The following is a 20,024-nucleotide window of genomic DNA, read 5'->3' as shown; positions in this document are numbered from 1 at the left end:
ATTTGTGTGTGTGTGTGTATTTGTGTGTGTGTGTGTGTGTGTGTATATATATATATGAGTAAAATTAACTGTAAGCATCACATAAATGGCTGTATTATATCCTTGTTCCATCAATTCTAAATGCAGATTTTTTTTTTTTTTTACATTTTCATTTCTTTGAAACTGGGATGCATCTTACAATCAACAAAGTCTTCCAACCATTTCAGCCAAGTGGCACTCTAATACATTTGTGTGCAGATCATCTACTGACCCTACTGGTAAGATCCATCATCAAAGCAACTTAGCTTTGAGGAAAGATGGGGTTCAATTTGATGAGTAGGCCAGAATACTGGAGTGGGTAGCCTTTTTCTTCTCCAGGGGATCTTCCGGACCTAGGAATTGAACCAGGTCTCCTGCATTGCAGGCAGATTCTTTACCAACTGAGCTATCAGGGAAGCCTGAGTATTTCCTTGGTTAATGTTTAACAGGATTGCTCTCCTGAGCAATGAGTATACTCCAGGGTTACCTTCTGCTATCCTTAGTAAAAGGTTGTCTGCTTATAGAATATAAGCAACTAATCTCAATATTAGCTTAAACCATTAGGGAGGAAAAAAAGATATTCCAAAGAAAAATATAAATTATTCTAGATTATTGGTGCTACTGATTTCTACCAGACCTATAAACAGAGAGCCAGATTCTAGTTTTTGAAGTGCTGTACAGAAATGATAGTAACACCCAATAAGGATGGACTCTGTTTTACATAAATGAACCCACATCACTCACCAGATTCGGATCATAGTACGCTTCCTGAGTTGGCGGGATGTTGTTTAGCTGAGTGATATTAGCAGGAAGCATTTTCGAACAATTTATTAACATGTGTTCCAGACCTGTTAAATCCTAACAAAGCAAAAATAAAAGGATAAACCTTCTACATACAAGTAATGCTTGTGGTTTTAAAAATATGTTAAAGTCACCAAAGTGTAAGTGCTACCTTCCAAGAGAGTTTGACTGTATGATTCTAAAAGACCCACTAAAAAGAACAATACAAACAACTCATCTTTGCCTCAAAGTGGAATGTACAGGACCGGGAGGCCCCTCTGATACTAGGTGAGCCAGGGGATCACCAGATGGTGTCCTCCAGCTGGAATCCTCTTGGTGCCCCTTATTCCTGAGTGTCCCACTCCTGGGACTAGAGGATGCCAAGGCAGAGGGGACTCTGCAGCACCACGGGTCTGGCTGAGGGCTCCACTCAGCCACATCTGAAGCCCCTGGATGAACCTGTCATGAGAATCTTCTGTGCAGTTATGGTCTGCCTCTTCTCCACACAATACCATAGCAATCCCTAATGAAAGTCTTAAAAAAAGTCATCCTATGAAACACAAACTTCAAAACTGATTTTAATCCTGGCATTAAAAATGGACTAGTTATGAACATCCTCGTTTACTTGTACTTGCATTACACTGAAGTATGCAGGAGAAAGAGAAAGTATCAAACTTAAAAGTTTCATTTAAAATGTCACACAAGTCGGCAGGGGGAGGGGGTTATAAAATTACAGTACCTGCAAACTTAAAGGCAAGTCATGAATTCTGGTGGCCAGCGTGCGGATTTCTCTGTCAGATAGGATGCCAGATTGGTCTGTGTCAACTTCATCAAAAACTTGCGATATGTTCAGCGGCTGAACTGCACTCATGAGATAATAAAAATAAGAGAAGGCAAACTGCATGTCCTCGGAGTGGCGCACTTTGTGAAATGACGTCTTGTCAAATTCTTCAGGGAACCTGTCCAAATGTAACACATTGTGAGACCTGGATACTTACGATATATATGGGACCTGACACTTGTGGCATCAGAATCTTACTTCCCTCCTGCTGAGATAGTACTTTCACCACACTAGTCATCAAGTGTCAGAGCCATAGATGCAGCATAGTGAGGATGTGAACGTCAAGCTGCCCTGGCTCTGAGCACAAGCAGAAAATGCAGACATAAGCGAGACTTACATGTCTTGCAGTTCCTGCATCACGATTCGGTCGATCATGTGAGGCATGTGTGCAGGGACTTTCCGAGATGTGAATCCAAACTTGCTGTTTAGAATTTTGTTCACGTATCGGAGGGAATCGGCGAACGTGTCTTTTAGCTGCCTGCCGGTGTGCTTGCTGTCAGTAAAGTAGGCCAGTTGTGTCTTCAGTGACTCTTCTTCCTGAAAGGAGAATTCCACCCAGCACAGCGTTACATTTACTGCACAAGGGTCCTGTGTTAACAAGAGACGGGGGTACTACTTCAGGTAGCATGGAAATAACTAGTCACTGTCGTGTGGGGAAAATGAAATGAGCACTACACAGGTCTCCTTCTGCATCCTAAGACCAGGGCTGACCTGGTCGAGTTCAGTGAAAGTATCGCAGACAACAGCTGTTCATAGGGTTTTCTTCAGGGACTAGTCATTGACCGTGAGATTTCACAGCCTATTACAATGCAACATTTAGAAAATCGATTTACAGTCCATTTGAGAGTGCTTTCAATATGAAGTTATTTCTACTGGTGAAATCAAAGCAGCAAGGACTTGCGTTTTGAAGACACAGGCTAGAATACAAAATTGGTTTCACCATATAACAGTGTTAATACTATGAAATGTAAAGAGCCCTGTCAAAACCACTAAGAGGTGAAACTGAATGGGCAAAGAATATTGGCAAAGAACCTGAACACACTTTACAGAAGATGCAATAGTTTTCCTTCTCAAACTCATGAGAGTATAGATTGGTATTAACTGCTGTTGGGTACTCTGTGGAGAAACAAGCAGGCTTGCACACTGCTTGTCAAAGGAGGAAGGGGTGCAACATAAAAGGACGTATTTCATACACACTAGACCCTTTAACCCAGCAATTCTACCTACAGAAGTGAAGCTTCCCCAAGAGTAAGACGTATGTACAAGAGTATTTATTGCAACATTAGGTATCTGTAATTGCAAAACACTCGGAACAACTTACAGCTGTTAAAAAACAATGGCGGTTTGCCCACATACTACCACATCAAAGGTGACTGCAGAGCAATGTGTGTATAACTCCACTGCTCCAAAACAAATTATATAGTTTATACAGCTATAGGAAAATACTTGAAGAATACCCACCAAGCCACATATTCATAGTGACTGTCTCAAGGAGATTAAGGAAGGGAGGAGGAGGAGGCCTTTTCCTTTTTTATTGCTTTGGTTTTTTTTTTGCATTTTTTCAATTTTTACCACAAGTTTATAGTGCTGCAATTCAGAAAAAAGGAGGGTGGTGGTGGTGAGGACTCAACCACTAGTAAATGCCACCATGTCAGGGACAAAAAACACCCTGGAGACAATGAAAGGAATGAAACTGCACCCCCTTCACCACTCTCCTCCAGCCTAACGTCTGCTCAGGCTGTGCTCTATTCATGACCCAACCTAGACCACAAGGTTTTTTCCTCAGTCTGTTGACTACTCCCCACTTTTCAAAGGTCCCACACTTCAATGGATCCTTATCACACGGCCACAGTTCTGGCCTCCCAGCTTGCTTTTTGAGTCTCTAAGAGCACGGACCCTACTGACCATCCTGCGCTCCTGGATGTCAGCAGAGGGATGGCGCTCCCAAGATGCACAAAGGACCCCCGGGCACCGTGAAGGCTGTGGTAAAGGAGGGAGAGCTCCAACTCTGAGGATCAGCTCACACTCATCTGCTGTCGTGACATAGGGAAAGCTAATGAATTTGTCTGTGTCTCAGGCTTTCCGTTATTGGAAAAGTATGTGATCTGACTGCACAAGGTATGCAAAAGCGGTTTTTGAAATAACATGCCAAGTGAAGATAAGATACCATCACTGATCTGGTAGGAACTCAGGGTATGCCCCTGGTTGATCTCTTACTCACTCACACAAAGGCTGCTTCTGAAATTGCAAAATGGGGACAACAATAGCTGAGACCCTTACAAGGTATTTTTATTATTAGAATTATTGGGAAGATTCCTGGAGGAGGAAATGGCAACCCACTCCAGTATTCTTGCCTGAGGAGAATTCTTGCCTGAGAACCCCATGGACAGAGGAGTCTGGTGGGCTACTGTCCATGGGGTCACAAAAAGTTGGCCATGACTAAAGCAACTTAGCCACACGTGCTGAGTTCAGTGGCGGGCACAGGGAAGTTCTGAATAAACAGTAGCTATTACTTTATCACCACCACTAACAAGGTTACTTTTTTCCTGAGCATGGGAAGGAATAAGGCTGCATGTAACTTACATCAAGCAGATCTTGGAAATACTTTTTCTTCTCCCATGGCAAAAAGCCCAGGTAACTGTCTGAGTATTGCTGCAGTTTTCTTCCAGGTACTACTTCATTGCCACCACGGTAACCGTTGGCATTTTCCTCTATTTTTTTCTCTTGTTCTTTCCCTGTGATTACCTTTTCCTGTGTGTCCTTGCTTTCCAGGGGGAAAGTTAGAGATGAAAGCTTTTCTCTCGACACAGTTCTGCCTCCTACTTTCGGAGTCACGGTTATTGCCCTGACTCTTGCTTCCAGGGGTGGAATCTGGCTCTGGGAATGGTTGTTCACTGTCATTGTCACTGCTGGAAAAGGCGATGACCCCTGGAGTCTTTCAGATGTTCCTAAGTTGCTTTTGTGAACCTCTTTTGCCAATGGGGCCTCCAAACCGCCAGTTCTTTGCTCTGTTGTTAGAGGGTGATTTACTGTTAACTTTCCATTTTGTGGGTTCATCAGAAAAGACCTCAGCAAGGCTGACTTGGACAGGTTATATCCTTTCATGGTGATGTCTCCACGTTCTAGTTGCAAATCCAAGTTATTAAGGCTCAACTGGGTCTCTTTTGGAAGGAGTGAAATATTGACCTGTGGAATTTCCACCTCCACTTGGAATCTTGTTGTGTTCACATCATGTCTCTTGACCTTAGGGAAGCGTTCTTCTTCGGGGATATCCTCAAACAAGATTTCTGCCTCTGGAAGAAGTGTTATGGAGCTCATCGAACTTTGGTAAGCCTTCTGGGTCGTGGAATTCCGTTTGGGCTCCTCCCTCGTGTCAACCTCTACTACTATCTGGATTTTGAACTCCTCATCATTTTTACCTTGAAGTGTGAGATTAAAATGTATTGTGGTTGCGTTCATTCCACTGTGCATTAGGAGGTGGATGGTTTTCCACTTATTGGCGATAGAAGCATGTCGGATTATTGGGTTGTCACTATATGCACCTTCGATCCCCTTTTTGGCTATTTCTGCAAAGCTGAAATAAGGCAGGCATTCACCTTTTGGAATAACATAGTGAGTCTGGTTTGGGAGAAGAGTTACTTTATACAATTCATGAAAATGATCTAGAGGAAAAAACACAAACATGACTTTTAAAAAAAACTACACATTTCCCCCCTTTTTCCTTTAATTCTTAGGGTTTGAGTTTTCACTTTCTAAGAGTGACTTTAAGTGGACTTTAAAATAATCAGAAATTCTACCACAAAAGCTAGGGCTCTTTTGTACTTTCTGAAGCTCTCACCATCACTGACATGGAATGCTGGGGCTGGTTCCCTACCAAGGTACGACACGATTCTGGACGGCAAATTCCAATGGTCAACTTCTATAAAAAAAGAACTTTCTGACCAAAAGGACCTTCGTTAATAATCCAGCAATAAGATCCAGTATTCTACCATGCTTATTTAATCAACCACTGGTCTCTTTTTATTGTTCCCCAATTAAACCTTCACTGTATATTTTCAACTTAGATAAATCTGCTTAGATTAAGAAAAAAAGCAGACTAGAGCAATAACAGGAATAGATGCAGCTTCAGTGTCTATGGCTTTCTAAAGATCTGTGTCCTCTTGTAACTCACAATTCGTTTGGATTTCAGGCTGGGAAAGGGCTACCTAGAGAATAAATAATAAAAGTGATCCAAATCCCCTCTATTTATCAAGGATTGTTATCCCCTTATTCTAAATATGTTTTTATGGCAGTAAATATACCTTGCCCACAGTCGCCAGCATCGAACCCACAGGATAAGACATTGCAGGCTTGGTCACAGAACTTATCGGCCAACCAGGAATTTGCACATCCTTGATTACAGTAAGAGACGCCAGTCATTCCAGCACCAAAATGCCAGGGCTGTCCGACTCCGATACTTCCAGTGCCCCCAGCTCCCGCAATATAGCGGCTGGCTCCACTGTTACCTGGAGGAGGAGGAGGAGATCCTGTGGTGCTTACAATCTCGGGAAAAAAGACAGCTCCTGGTTCTCAATCAAGACTGATGCATGAATTTCTACCAGGAAAGGTTCACCCTGTTCTTCAACAGAAGATTTTATGTAGCTTAAAAAGAGACAACCTGAAAAGGGGGTACCACCTGACAGTGAACTGGGTGTGGGATGACCAGGCCTTGGCACGTACAGCTGTGCAACCTACCAGTACAGGCCTTGGATGTGCTCCCGGGGACACGTGTAGATGTGTCCGGAGAAGCAGATGATTCTGAACACTGTGACTCTGAGGACTGACAAGAGCACGTCCTAATGCAGGCGCCAACCCCCTGCCCGAGCATCACCGCTCTACGAGAGGCCGAGCTCTCGGGGCTGCACAGGCCCTCTGGCACGGCTGCATTCTCTGCCTGAAGCAGTGTGTATTTTTCAAAAGTGCCTCTGACAGATCTGACTGAAACACAAGCTTTGTTTCTTCCAACACTCTTCTCTTTCCCACACCTGCTTCCTCACATGGACTAGGGAGATGACAGTGTCTGCACCTACTCTCTTTTCCTCTGGCGGCTGAGAAATTTAAGTGGATAATGGAGGATGCTTTCTAAGTTTAAATGCTTTATAAACTGAAAGGCAATAAATAAATGTAAAAACTTATTTCCTCGACAAGTCCAAATATAAGTGTACAAGACAGGAAGAAGAGGTGCTAAGGAGATGAGATTGTTTATTTCTTCTGTGCCTCTTTAGTCGTTCACTGACCTGGAGCAATCTGCTGACAGCCACTGGCCATGAACTCCTACAAAAACCAGTGAGAGTGAGTGATTCTTGCTCTTGAGCTCACATAATTAAGGGTAGGGCTGATTTTCATATTTTTGAATACTAAAAGGCATTTGCAAGTGCAGGGTCAACATGGGAAAATGCCCCCAACAATGATAACATGCATAAACTAGGTCATGGGTCCAAGAATGATGGCTAATGAAAAAAATTCCAACAACATAGACAAGTTACACCTGAACACATCCTCACCAGAGCAGTCACCACCGTCCCAATCACAGGCCGAGTTATTACAAGCCTTGTCACAATAGCCGTCTTTAATCCAGGATCCTGGGCAGCCCTCAGCGCAGTTGGGCACAGGCCATGTCAAATACACCTAGGATAAAGCCACGGAGAAAATAAAGTGGTTTCTGATTTCTGACACTTATTATGATCTTCCTGACCCAGGGATTGAACCCAGGTCTCCCACATTGCAGGCAGATGCTCTAACCTCTGAGCCATCTGCGAAGCCCTATTCTTAAGCTAGGATTCCTTTAAAAGAAAAATCAAACAAATGGAGCCTGAAGAAAGGGCCTTCCTGTGGTGGCTTCTTGGTCCCGCCCGGCTGACAGGTCTCAGCCGGCACAGTCACTCTTTTCTGTCACTGGAGGAAAGCAGACTCAGCTTACAGGTTTAGTCTCACAAATGGTCTTATAAATAATCTATTGTTAAATAAAGCAGCAATACGCCAGACTTAAACCCAAGTATAAAAGTGTGCAGGTGGAAAGTGTGCAAGAAGTCACTGCTTTTCTGTGATGCTGTTGTCAGCTCCCAAGTGGATTCATGTATCGTCTCATCGCAAGGCTGAAAAGGGGGGCAGATGACCTCTCAATGTCCTCCCCTCCACACGTGAGGTCGTGATGAATTAATCAGCATAGCATCTTGAGCTGTGAACAACTCTGCTTTCAAAACAGCTGACAGGCTACATGCATGGTGTGTGCTCAGTTGCTCAGTCGTATCAGACTCTCTGCAACCCCATGGACTGTAGCCCAACAGGCTCCTCTGTCCATGGAATTTTCCAGGCAAGAACACTGGAGTGGGTTGCCATTTCCTACCCCAGGGGATCTTCCCAAGCCAGGGAGCAAACTCTCATCTCTTGTGTCTCCTGCATTGGCAGGCAGGTTTTTTACCATTGCGTCACCTGGGAAGCCCTGCCCTGCTATATGGTTGCTTCCTAACATTTTTGAAAACTTTAAAAATCTCTACATCTTTGCACGGTCCAGCTACTTGGAAGGGCTTTCTTCATCTGGTTAACTCTTACTTGCTCTTCCAAGCTCATGTCACTCCCGGGAGGGCGGTGCCTACACAGCTGACACCTGTAACATCTGTGCTCAGGACCAGTTTTTCCATCCTGCCCCTCAAAGCCAGAGTGGGACCGGCTGCCTCGTGACACTTCATCCATGGCTTTAAAGCACTACGTTGAGCTAAATTTGTCTTGGGCGTTTTGCTGACGTGGTGAGCGCAATAGTTTCCCAGTGATTTTGCTTTTCCTGCTGTTGCAGTAGCAGAAAACACACAGGGTGGGTTTGGGTGTTGAGAACATAAGGAAGCAAGGTTCCTGCCGCAGGAACTTTTCTCACTCCCTGATCGTTACCTCTCCTGAGCTCAGCACTCAAAACTGCTCACTTGGACAAATCTGAATATGATATATATACACCTATTTCTTTATGTCCCATCTACAACTTCTAAGTAACTCCTAGACCAGACAGCTCTTAGCTACTCACCTTCTGACCTTTCGAATGACTATAGAAATCATCTGGCCAGACATCCTTCCCGAACATGACATCATCATTCAGGTAAATGAACTTCTGGGACAGCCCTTCGATGCGATGGATGTGACTTTCAATAGCAGGTGAACTGAAGGTGGGTAAGTGGCTCAGATTTCGAAAAACATCCTTTTAACAGACACAAAACAAACAAGACAGAAGAAGGGGAATGAGAAGGGAGTTTTGTTTTGTTTTTGGAGAGAAATTAGGGAGGGAGGTGAATGGAAGGATTAAAGGAAGGTGGAAGTGGAGGAGAGGAGAGTCGGGGGATGAAATGAGGGACCAGAAAAAGAAAAGGGAAAGACGGAACAGGACACTGCAGCCTTGTAACACGTGGCAAGTCTCTACCTGGTGCGTGACTATCGTCACTCGGGGATTATCGAGGTTCAGCCAGGATGGAATCTGCCCGTTGGTGACAATGAAAATGTTCCGAACCCACGGTGCATGCCTCTCGATAGATCGCAGCGAGTACCTCAGCTCTTCATTATCTTCAAAACGGCTGGCAGAGACATCTTCATCTTGCTTAGACTGAGGAAAGCATGGGGCATAGAAAGATAGAAAATACCCCTAAGTCACACTGCCCCCCCGACTGTCCCCTCTGTGCTCAGGGAACTCCAGCAAACTTTCAAAGACTGCATCCAGCTTTTAAACTTAAAAAAAAATGCAAAACACTCAGCATATTTAAAACAGCAACAGAAAAACAGCATTTCTTTCAACATACCTTTTAAAAGAAAAGGTTCTTGGCTCTGAATGTGGGTCATTTCACTTAGTATTAACCAATGGCAGTGACTGGGAATCAAGTCACTCCTCCGGGAGCCCTCTTCCTTCTAACAGGTATGTGTGCGCTCACTCATGTCCAACTCTCCGCAACCCCATGGACTGTAGCCCACCAGGCCCTGTCCATGGTATTCTCCAGGTAAGAATACTGGAGTGGATTGTCATTTCCTCCTCCAGGGGATCTTCCCAACTCAGGGAGTGAACCCACATCTCCTGCATTGGTAGGCAGATTCTTTACCATGAGCCACCTGGGAAGCCCTCTTCTAATACAATGACTTACAAATCTTTAATAATCAAAACCCTCAGTTTGGGTTCAAAAAGAATCTCTGCCTTCCTTACCTGGCTGATGGCACTCAGATCCCATAATAAATATGCAGGACTTAGGGTCAGTTCCTTTCCATTGATGGTCATATTCTTCTTCGTCTGCTTATTCAGTTCTTGGAAATCTTTGGGATTATTCAACTTTAGAAGTGCTACACTGGCCTCTGAATACAACTGCAACTATAAAATAATAGGAGAGTTACATGTGGGAAAACTGAACAACAAAGAAGACATCTTTAAATTCCCAGTTGATCCTTGATCTTAAATATAAATAATGTTATATATACTACATATTGTGTACTGACCAAACTACGTGCTGTTTATTATGCCCATTAAATATATATTGCATATATTTAAAAGATTCAAAGTTTCATATACATATTTGAAACAGCAAGCCAGTATCATGGAGAGAAAACCTACATGGGCCAGACACATTTCCCAAATGAATGCAACAGACCAGCTATTTAGAAACAAGAGAGAGTTGGGGGCTATGACAAATGGGACATCTCAGGCCCCATCTGCAAATGCAGCCATTAGTCAACAGGGACAAAGGCAGCCAGATCCCTGGAGAGGCCAGAATCCCTAGTATCACATGAAATCTCCCAGTTTTCAACGGTGGCTCATATAGTTTGGATTGTCATGCATACGAACAAAATACATCTGGTCCCCAGTCTGTGACCTCTGTTCTAGAATACCGCCCATCTGCCTACATTGGGGGAAGTCCTGCCGGGTAATGGCGCTGCAACTGTGCCAGGTGGAGAGCACTTCTGTCGGCAGGTGTCTCGCAGCACTCGTGCCCACACCTAGTCCTGGCAGGGCTGCCTGAAGTGCTTGCACAGGAAAACCACCTTCAGGGGCAGTGTTTTCAAAGCAACCATAAATCCAAGAGGGAACATCACACACACCAAAACATTTTACAAGCACACTTCCCCACCTCGACCAGAGTCCACACCACCCTTGATAAGTTTTTTTTGTTGTTGCTTTAATTCTGTATCATACAATTTCCTGTGAAGAGAGGCTTTCAGAACTGAAAAAGCAGGGAGAGGGTTGAAAATCACTCATCTAGGACAGCAACACCCTACTGGTGAACTGGCTTTCCTAACAGGGTCAATTTCTTTCCTAATTTTTAGCCTTCTTAATTTATAAAACAGAGCAAGGGACTTCTCTGGTGGTCCAGTGGCTAAGACTCTACACTCCCAATGCAGGGGGCCCAAGTTGGATCCCTGGTCAGGGAACTAGATCTCAGGTGCCACAATTAAGGTACAGCCAAATTTTAAAAAATAAATAAATATCAAAACAGAGAAAGCTTTTGCATATGCTGCTGCTGCTGCTAAGTCGCTTCAGTAGTGTCCGACTCTGTGCGACCCCATAGACAGCAGCCCACCAGGCTCCCCCGTCCCTGGGAATCTCCAGGCAAGAACACTGGAGTGGGTTGCCATTTCCTTCTCCAATGCATGAAAGTGAAAAGTGAAAGTGAAGTCGCTCAGTCGTGTCCGACTCTTCGCGACCCCATGGACTGCAGCCTACCAGGCTTCTCTGTCCATGGGATTTTCTAGGCAAGAGGACTGGAGTGGGGTGCCATTATCTTCTCCCTTTTTTGCATATGCTACATGACTATATTTAGGTCATACTGCAAAGTTTCCTGAGTTTATGTAGGCCAAAAGTAGAGGTCAGAGTTAGAATTTCATTTATCTCTCTTCTCCTTTGTATTATGTAGACACTAACTCTCACTGCAAATTGTGTGTGTGTGTGTGTGTGTGTATGTGTGTGCGCGCGCACGTGCTGTCCTCTTTACTGATCAATTTCTCTCACCTAACAGTATCTGGTATACACAAAGCACTCACCGCAGACCTGTTCATGCCACTGCCACTGTTCTGCCTCACTCTGTAGGAGAGGGATTGGAGGCAGGCCACGCAAGGCAAGCGTCCTCCGTCTGTTCTAAGTACCTAACAGCCTCCCTGTCCTCCCCCAGCCCCCCTCCCATAAAGACACTCACAGAACCTCACAGGGCTCCCTAGAGTGCAAAAATCACTATTCTAGGATATATAAACGTCGTACTTTAATATCCTAATTTAATTTTAAATTTATTAGGAAAGTGAAAGTTGCTCAGTCCTGTCCAACTCCTTGTGACCCCATGGACTGTATAGTCCATGGAATTCTCCAGGCCAGAATACTGGAATGGGTAGCCTTTCCCTTCTCCAGGGGATCTTCCCAACCCAGGGATCAAACCCAGGTCTCCTGCATTGCAGGCAGATTCTTTATCAGCTGAGCCACAAGGGAAGCCTAATTATGAAAGTGAAAGTACCCTTAATTAATCTCTGCTTTTATTCTAGAAAACTACTTTGAAATTTCACAGGGATTTGTCTAAGAGATGGAAAATTGGAAAAGAGGTGAAAACTAAAGAGCTTAAAGGAACGTTTGTATGTATGAAAAAAATTTTCTGTCAACTGTCTTGAGTGGTGTAAAGGGTCCTGTGTTGGCCGCTAGGTGGCACCCTAATCCCGGACGCCTTAATTACTCTTCAGGGAAGAGACAGGAGGTGGTTAGGAAACCGCAGTGTGGTGAGTGCCTCAGGCTGGAGTTCTTAGCTTGGGAATCTATGGGTCAACTGGTTCCATATATAACTTCTTACTTGAGATTAGAAGTCAGTCTTAATTCTATAAATTACAAGACAGAACAAGTTCTACACCCACCCCCTGCAGACCCATAGCCAGACATGTAACATGACTGAGAAATGAAGTTGTGCTATTTTTTAAGCCACTGGGACTTTAGGATGTTTGTTACAATAACATTATCTAGAATGATGTGACCGATAACACCTTTAAATGGTAGTGTGAGGTTAGGGAAAAAAATGTGCCAGCTAATGCAACTGAAAAGCAAATTAGCTCTTTTTAGTAATTACAGAACTCAAGCAACTAGGTCTTAATATGTCCTGGTGGTTTTCTAAAACTTGTATCAGTTTCAGAGGTGCCTGTGTTTAATCTACCAAAATGCTCACATGAGAAACAAAACCAAAATAAAGGGTGCCTGAAAACGGTTTTGTTTGCAAAACAAACACAATTGTGTATGCTTTAAAAGGTTCACAAGATGGCTTCAGGGAAAGCACTGGAAAAAGGGGCATTAGTACAAATATTAATACAATTTACTATGACTTTGAACGTGTCATGCCTTGAACAGAGGTTTGAGGGGTCAGAGTCCAAGTCAGACAGTATGCTGTTCCCACCTTGCCCAACTGTCCTTCCTGCAGAAACAAATTATCAATAACTGATCAGGCTTCGAGGATCCCATGTAGCCTCCTTCTCTTTGGAAACCTGTCTCTGATCCATGCAGATCTTTCTTTCTTGTCTCTAAAATGCCAGCTCATTCTTGATAGCTAACCTCATACTATCCTGTTTTGCTACTTGACCACATATACAAATATATTGCCTCCAAAACAGCCTGAGGACAAGTGCATGTCCTCCATTTCTGCACACCCACTCAGCAACCAGCATCACTTAATTCAACCAAATGTGAGAACGCACTTGACAGCTTGGGGAAGATCTTCTGCCTGCTCTAACATATGTTGAAGTGAACAAAAACAAAAGCCAAGAAAACAAATGAAAAATTCACCATGAATGAAAACATCCAAAAAGAAAATGATTTAGAGAAAGCTGAAAATAAAGACCATGGATATATGCTGCTGCTGCTGCTGCTGCTGCTGCTAAGTCGCTTCAGTTGTGTCTGACTCTGTGCAACCCCAGAGATGGCAGCCCATATATGCTACTATAAAATAAAAATTTTTTAAAAGACCATGATAACCTGATTTCTCAAAAGTTGAATTCTGTGTCCATCACATAAAAAAAAAAATTCTACAGCAAAATTAGAGGGTAATTAATCAGATCACAAAAGGACTCACATCTCAAGGTATTGGGTAAAAAGTTTATTTGGATTTTTCTGTTAAGATGATAGGATTCTTCAGGTAAGAATACTGGAATGGGTAGCCATTCCCTTCTCCTGGGGATCTTCCCCAGCCAGGGGTCAAACCTGGGTCTCCCCCATTGCAGGCAGATTCTTTACCATCTGAGCCCACCAGGGAAGCCCTAAGATGTTATAGAGAAACCCAAACAAAATTTTTGGCCAACCCAGTATCTCAAACTAGAAATTTTTCAATAGAGAAGACTGCTTGATTTATAAGATTACAGTCCACAGAAGAATTTTCATGAATTCGAATCTATCACCTTGATAACAAAACCATTTTCAACTAACTCCCACTTTCCCTGATGGGGGTAAGAAGGGAATCTGACCTTATTTTTCACTAAACAAGATGATGAAGGCCAAGTTGTTGGATGTATAAAATCATGACATCAAAAAACTAAAAGACTCCTTTGAATAATGACTCCACTAAAACGGTTCCCTTTACATCCCAGGACACTGTATATGGCAGGTGTCAGTCTTGCTTCTTGCTCATTCTCAACAAGGCCCCCTAAATGCCAGGCCTAGAGATGATCACTAGGGTACAAATGGGCAGGCAGTACCTGTCCTGAGATGCTCGCAGCCCGCCCAGGGTCTCTGGGACAGAACTGAGCCCTAGGTGGCTCTGGAGGTCACGAGCCTTAGCAAAAGCCACCTGGAGGGTCCTGGAAAGGCACAGTGGTTCAGCCGTTCAGGTCCTGAACAGGAACCAACGTCTCAGCCCTTCCTCCCACGTGCCACAGGGCACCTCCAATATATTACCCCAAACTGAGCTTTCAGTTTCCTTCCCCAAATCTTACTTCTCCCATGAAGCTCTGAGTGTGGTTAATGTCACTATGTCCATCTTCACTGGTTCACATCCACTTCCCCTTTCATTTTTCCTTCTATGTCCTCCAGGAGCTAATAAGTCACCGGGTCAGGCTGAGGGTTTCTCAGATGGTTCTGGAACCATTCTCATCACTGGCACCACTGCCAAGGCCCTTGTGGAACCTGAATGTCTTGTTGGGCTGTGGCAGCAGTGGCTGGGCTGGTTTCACTCGGTTATCCTTGGCACAGTCCCTGGCACATAGCAGGTGTTTAATCAGTGCTAAACTGGGAACCCAGTGGTTGGAAACTTCATTCTCAGGGTGCCCGTAATAGAACCAGGAAGTAGGACCCAAGGAAAGACAGTGCCTTGGAGAACCAGGCTTGAATGCTGACACCACCATCTTTCTGTGCTTCCTCTTTCTCATTTATTCTTGAGCCTCCAAAAATCAGAAGCCCTTATACCTGAAGCCAATCACAGGTGCTGGCACTGAGACAATGAGCTGCAATAAATACTGTGTATACCTGACTGGATTCCCCAGGAGGTGCCAGCCTCCACAACAACAGGTCTGGGGAATCCAGATCAACCTCCAGCCGGGTGAATGGCGGAGGAGGGGGCGTCCCCGTGGACAGAGCCTGGGGTTCTACTGCCTAGTTCAAGTCCTGCTCCTCCCTGCCTCTCCTGGCACTCACCACTCCACACTGCCCCAAACTAGCCTACCAAAGAGGTGACCATGACTTGGATCTTTTGGCAGGCCACGCCCACCCAGCAGCAGATTCGCTGGTCAAAAGTACAGACACTAAGTCTACACTGGTACAAGTAATAGCTATGGCACCCCACTCCAGTACTCTTGCCTGGGAAATCCCATGGATCGAGGAGCCTGGTGGGCTGCAGTCCATGGGGTCTCAAAGAGTCAGACACGACTGAGCGACTTCACTTTCACTTTTCATTTTCCTGCATTGGAGAAGGAAATGGCAACCCACTCCAGTGTTCTTGCCTGGAGATTCCCAGGGATGGTGGAGCCTGGTGGGCTGCTGTCCATGGGGTCGTACAGAGTTGGACACGACTGAAGCGACTTAGCAGCAGCAGCAGCAGGAAGCCAAGAAGCCGAATAAATGCTGATCTATGGTTTTATCTGCCCAAATCAATACTAAAAATAATTCAGGGGAAGGAGGAATATATTTATTTTAAGAAAAAACTACAGATTAAGAAATAATTCAACCCTCATTGGGCTGGGCATTACTGTATTTCCAGGTACCAGAAAGAAAATTATGGGGGATAATATGAAGAAAAGACAGAAATGTCATTCATATTACCAAGGTATTTACAAAGGTAATACAAAGTATCTTAAAACAGGGAAACACTTAAGGGGAAAGGAAAGAAAGGGAACTTGGACAGGCAGATAGAAAACACAGTCTAGACGTAAACTCAATAACCCCATAGTCACAGCTCTCCCCGCCACTACCTCCACCTCCATCCCTTCACCTCCCATTGTTAAATGACATCAACAGGAGACAGAGGGAAGAAGCAGGAAGCTAAAAACAGTGGCAGAATTTAGAGCACATTTCTTTGTAAAATCAGGGAAGAGTGGAGCCTAGCAAATTCTGAACCAAGACCTGTATGCCCTCCATGCTGAGGGAGGAAGCATTCATACTGTACAACCCAGGCTACTGCTGACAGAACAGCAGGCGTCCTGACAGAAGGTCGAAAGGACGGTACACCCACACAACCTGTGCCCTACATCAATCAGACACATGGCTCTAAGGACAAGAAGGGTTAACACATGTCACAGCCTCCAAGGTCAACTCAAACGGATGGGCTCGGTGTTCAGGTGTGAAGAGTTAACATGTATAAATACTATATACGTTTGTGGCTCAGCTAGCTATTAAGGAATGAAAGGCTCAAATTTCCAAGTATCTGCAGCATTCCCCTATGTGAGTGGAAGCTCCAAGTAAGTCTGCAGGGTGGGGACTAGTGTACGTACAAACACGTGCTGGACCTCCCCCACCGCCTCCTTCCATGCTCACACTGCCACCAGGACTTCTGTCCACGACTACATTCTCAGCAGCTGTAACAGCACCTGACCCACACAGACGCTCCTTTGTTAAACAAATGAATCCTTATTCTGCCTGGGAAACCTACAATCCAAGTCAGACTCCTAAAATTTGGAATTAAGAGTAAAAAGAGTAAAATTAAGAGTAAAAAAACCCCAGAATCTTCTACAAATAAAAAGCTGTCTTCACGATAGCATATGTGACAGAATGGAGAACCTTTTTGCTTCATTTGGGTTTTTTGGTTTATTTTTTGGCCATGCCACTCGGTTTATCGAATCTTAGTTCCCCAACCAGGGCTTGAACCTGCACCCTCAACAGTAAAAGCAGAGTCCTAACTACTGGACCACCAGGGAACTCCCCCTCTCTGCTTCTTGTTGTCAGCTATACTATTAATATAACGGAAGGGGCTGCCAAGAAGAGGCATACGTTAAACGGGATGTGCTATACTAGTTGCTCTATTTTCTAAGCTCTTACCAGTTTTATTTTAGAAGAAAGATTTTCTGGCAGTTTTGCTTTTAGTTGATTTGTTTCCTTGAATGTCGGTGGAAATCCACTCAGGAAAGCCAAATCTTGCATTAGCACTAGCCCAGGGACTTCCTTATCTGTTGTCTAAAATAAGAACAGGAAAAACACAGCTCACTTTCCACATTATAAGGCTGGTGAAAACTTACAGCTGAGAAAACTAGGAAAGATCTATTATTGCATCACACCAACTTCAAAACAAGAATGGTATGATTATTTAAATCAATACTAGTACTGGAAAGCTAGGCTTAGAGGAAAAGTAAACATTAAAAAGCCTCTCAAAGTAAAACAGCTTGATTTCTCACACTTTTATTCTGATGGATTGCAAAAACACAGCTAATTTGAAGTAACATACCAAATAGCCCCTCCAAACTGTCTGTCTGCTGTTTCCTTTAAACATTCCAGCCTGGGCATCTTCAACTACAACAGAGAATACAATAAACAAGCATGATTTTAGTGAATACTTAACCATGATGTCTGGCAGGACACTGTACAAGGCATTTTGAGAGCTGCCAAATTCTCCAGTGGCCACGAATGGATGTGGGAGTTGGACCATAAAGAAAGCTGAGCGCTGAAGAATTGATGCTTTTGAACTGTGGTGCTGGAGAAGACTCTTGAGAGTCCCTTGGACTGCAAGGATATCCAACCAGTCCATTCTGAAGGAGATCAGCCCTGGGATTTCTTTGGAAGGAATGATGCTGAAGCTGAAACTCCAATACTTTGGCCACCTGATGTGAAGAGCTGACTCATTTGAAAAGACCCTGATGCTGGGAAAGATTGAGGGCAGGAAGAGAAGGGGCTGACAGAGAATGGGATGACTGGATGGCATCACCGACTCGATGGACGTGAGTTTGAGTAAGCTCCGGGAGTTGGTGATGGACAGGGCAGTGTGCTGCAGTCCATGGGGTCACAAAGAGTCGGACACGACTGAGCAACTGAACTGAAACCAGTATAACACATGGTCTCAAAGAAAAGGTAGTTGGGGGAGACAAAATTAACCCATTCAATAAAAGGGGAGCTACTGTAACCCACTATAATTCTGCAGTACTGAAGGAGAGGCTCCTGTGTACAGAGGAAACAGAAATGAAAGATTGACAGGAATCACAGAGGTAGGACCAAACATCAAACATCGACGTTTCATTTAAAAAATAAAATTGTTTGACCAGAGTAAAACATTTGGGAGTGGTGGGTATGCGGAAAAGAGAGCAACCAGAAGGGGCCCTTGAAAGCCAAGCCAGTGGCATTTATTGATAGATGGATGGTGGGGAGCCACTGTAGGTCCTGGGGATTCCCCAGAGTCACAGTGAACTCCTGTGATTTATCAGGTAATGTGATTAGAGCAAATTAAGTCAGGGGTAGGGAAGATGATAGGAGAAGGCAATGGCACCCCACTCCAGTACTCTTGCCTGGAAAATCCCATGAATGGAGGAGCCTGGTGGGCTGCAGTCCCTGGGGTCGCTAAGAGTCGGACACGACTGAGCGACTTCACTTTCAATTTTCACTTTCACGCATTGGAGAAGGAAATGGCAACCCACTCCAGTGTTCTTGCTTGGAGGGTCCCAGGGATGGGGGAGCCTGGTGGGCTGCCGTCTATGGGGTCGCACAGAGTCAGACACGACTGAAGCGACTTAGCAGCAGCAGCAGGGAGGGTGACAGGCTTCCCAGGTGATGCAGTGGTAAAGGATCCGCCTGCTAACACAGGAGACCTGGGTTCAATCCCTGGGTTGGGACAATCCCTGGAATAGGAAATGACAACCCATTCCAGTATTCTTGCCTTGGAAATCCCCCGGACAGAGGAGCCTGGCAGGCTACAGTCCGTGAGGTCGCCAAGAGTCATACATGACTGAGCAACTAAGCATGTACAAGCAAGGAAAGTGATGACGCGTGCCTAGCAGGAGACAGGTGTCAAGTGATGGGGACAGATGAAATCAGCAAACCTGCTGACATTTGGGGATCTTGGAAAACAGAAGAGATCAGAAGGCTGTAATTCTCATTCTCAAAACAGACAGAGAAAGCAGGGTCTACAGATTATACCCTGCAAGATGGATGTCAACCCTGGGCAAGAGTCTCAAATGTACCATAAAAATATAGTTGGTGAGTACTGGAGAAAGTCTTCACAATATACTGTCTATCTTTAATGGAAGCACTGAGTGCTAACAGCATGAGTTCATTATGGATAAATTCATCAGATACACACCTCACTCTGTCCCCATCTGTCTCTCCCCGTTGATAAGGTGGATTCTATATTGGTAGATCATTTCATGGCAAACACACAGAGGAAAAGTGGAAACAGTGACAGATTTTATTTTCTTTGGCTCCAAAATCACTGCGGATGGTGACTGCAGCCATGAAATTAAAAGACGCTTGCTCTTTGGAAGGAAAGCTATGACAAATCTAGACAGCGTATTAAAAAGTAGAGATATCACTTTGCTGACAAAGGTCCATATAGTCAAAGCTATGGTTTTTCCAGTAGTCATGTATGGATATGAGCTTTGAATCATAAAAAAGGCTGACCACCACAGAATTGATGCTTTCAAATTGTGGTGCTGGAGAAGACTCTTGAGAGTCCCTTGGATTGCAAGGAGATAAAACCAGTCAATCCTAAAAGAAATCAACCCTGAATATTCACTGGAAGGACTCATACTGAAACTGAAGCGTTGGCCACATGATGCAAAGAGCTGACTCACTGGAAAAGACCCTGATGCTGGGAAAGATTGAAGGCAGGAGGAGAAGAGGGCGACAGAGGATGAGATGGTTGGATGGCATCACTGACTCAATGGACATGAGTTCAAGCAACCTCCGGGAGTTGATGATGGACAGGGAAGCCTGGCGTGCTGCAGTCCATGGGGTCACAAAGAC

At 44.4% G+C, this 20,024-nt stretch overlaps 1 protein-coding gene across 2 annotated transcripts in view; it reads right to left on the bottom strand.

The window, feature by feature from the left end:
* GNPTAB (N-acetylglucosamine-1-phosphate transferase subunits alpha and beta) overlaps positions 1-20,024 on the bottom strand; it is an 85,444-nt gene that overhangs the window by 12,620 nt on the left and 52,800 nt on the right. For both annotated transcript variants that reach the window (XM_025283627.3, XM_025283629.3), the window contains exons 6-16: positions 17,521-17,585; positions 17,118-17,252; positions 9,852-10,013; positions 9,084-9,263; positions 8,694-8,864; positions 7,183-7,306; positions 5,941-6,144; positions 4,223-5,301; positions 1,977-2,176; positions 1,538-1,757; positions 763-876 (exon numbers count right to left, since the gene is read on the bottom strand). In XM_025283627.3, the coding sequence (XP_025139412.2) occupies positions 763-876; positions 1,538-1,757; positions 1,977-2,176; positions 4,223-5,301; positions 5,941-6,144; positions 7,183-7,306; positions 8,694-8,864; positions 9,084-9,263; positions 9,852-10,013; positions 17,118-17,252; positions 17,521-17,585 (2,654 nt within the window). The remainder of the gene's footprint in view (positions 1-762; positions 877-1,537; positions 1,758-1,976; positions 2,177-4,222; positions 5,302-5,940; positions 6,145-7,182; positions 7,307-8,693; positions 8,865-9,083; positions 9,264-9,851; positions 10,014-17,117; positions 17,253-17,520; positions 17,586-20,024) is intronic.

Source organism: Bubalus bubalis, chromosome 4 (assembly GCF_019923935.1).
Source record: "Bubalus bubalis isolate 160015118507 breed Murrah chromosome 4, NDDB_SH_1, whole genome shotgun sequence".
NCBI lineage: Eukaryota > Metazoa > Chordata > Mammalia > Artiodactyla > Bovidae > Bubalus > Bubalus bubalis.
Note: the sequence above shows the minus strand (reverse complement) of the source record. Positions and strands in the feature narration are given on the sequence as shown.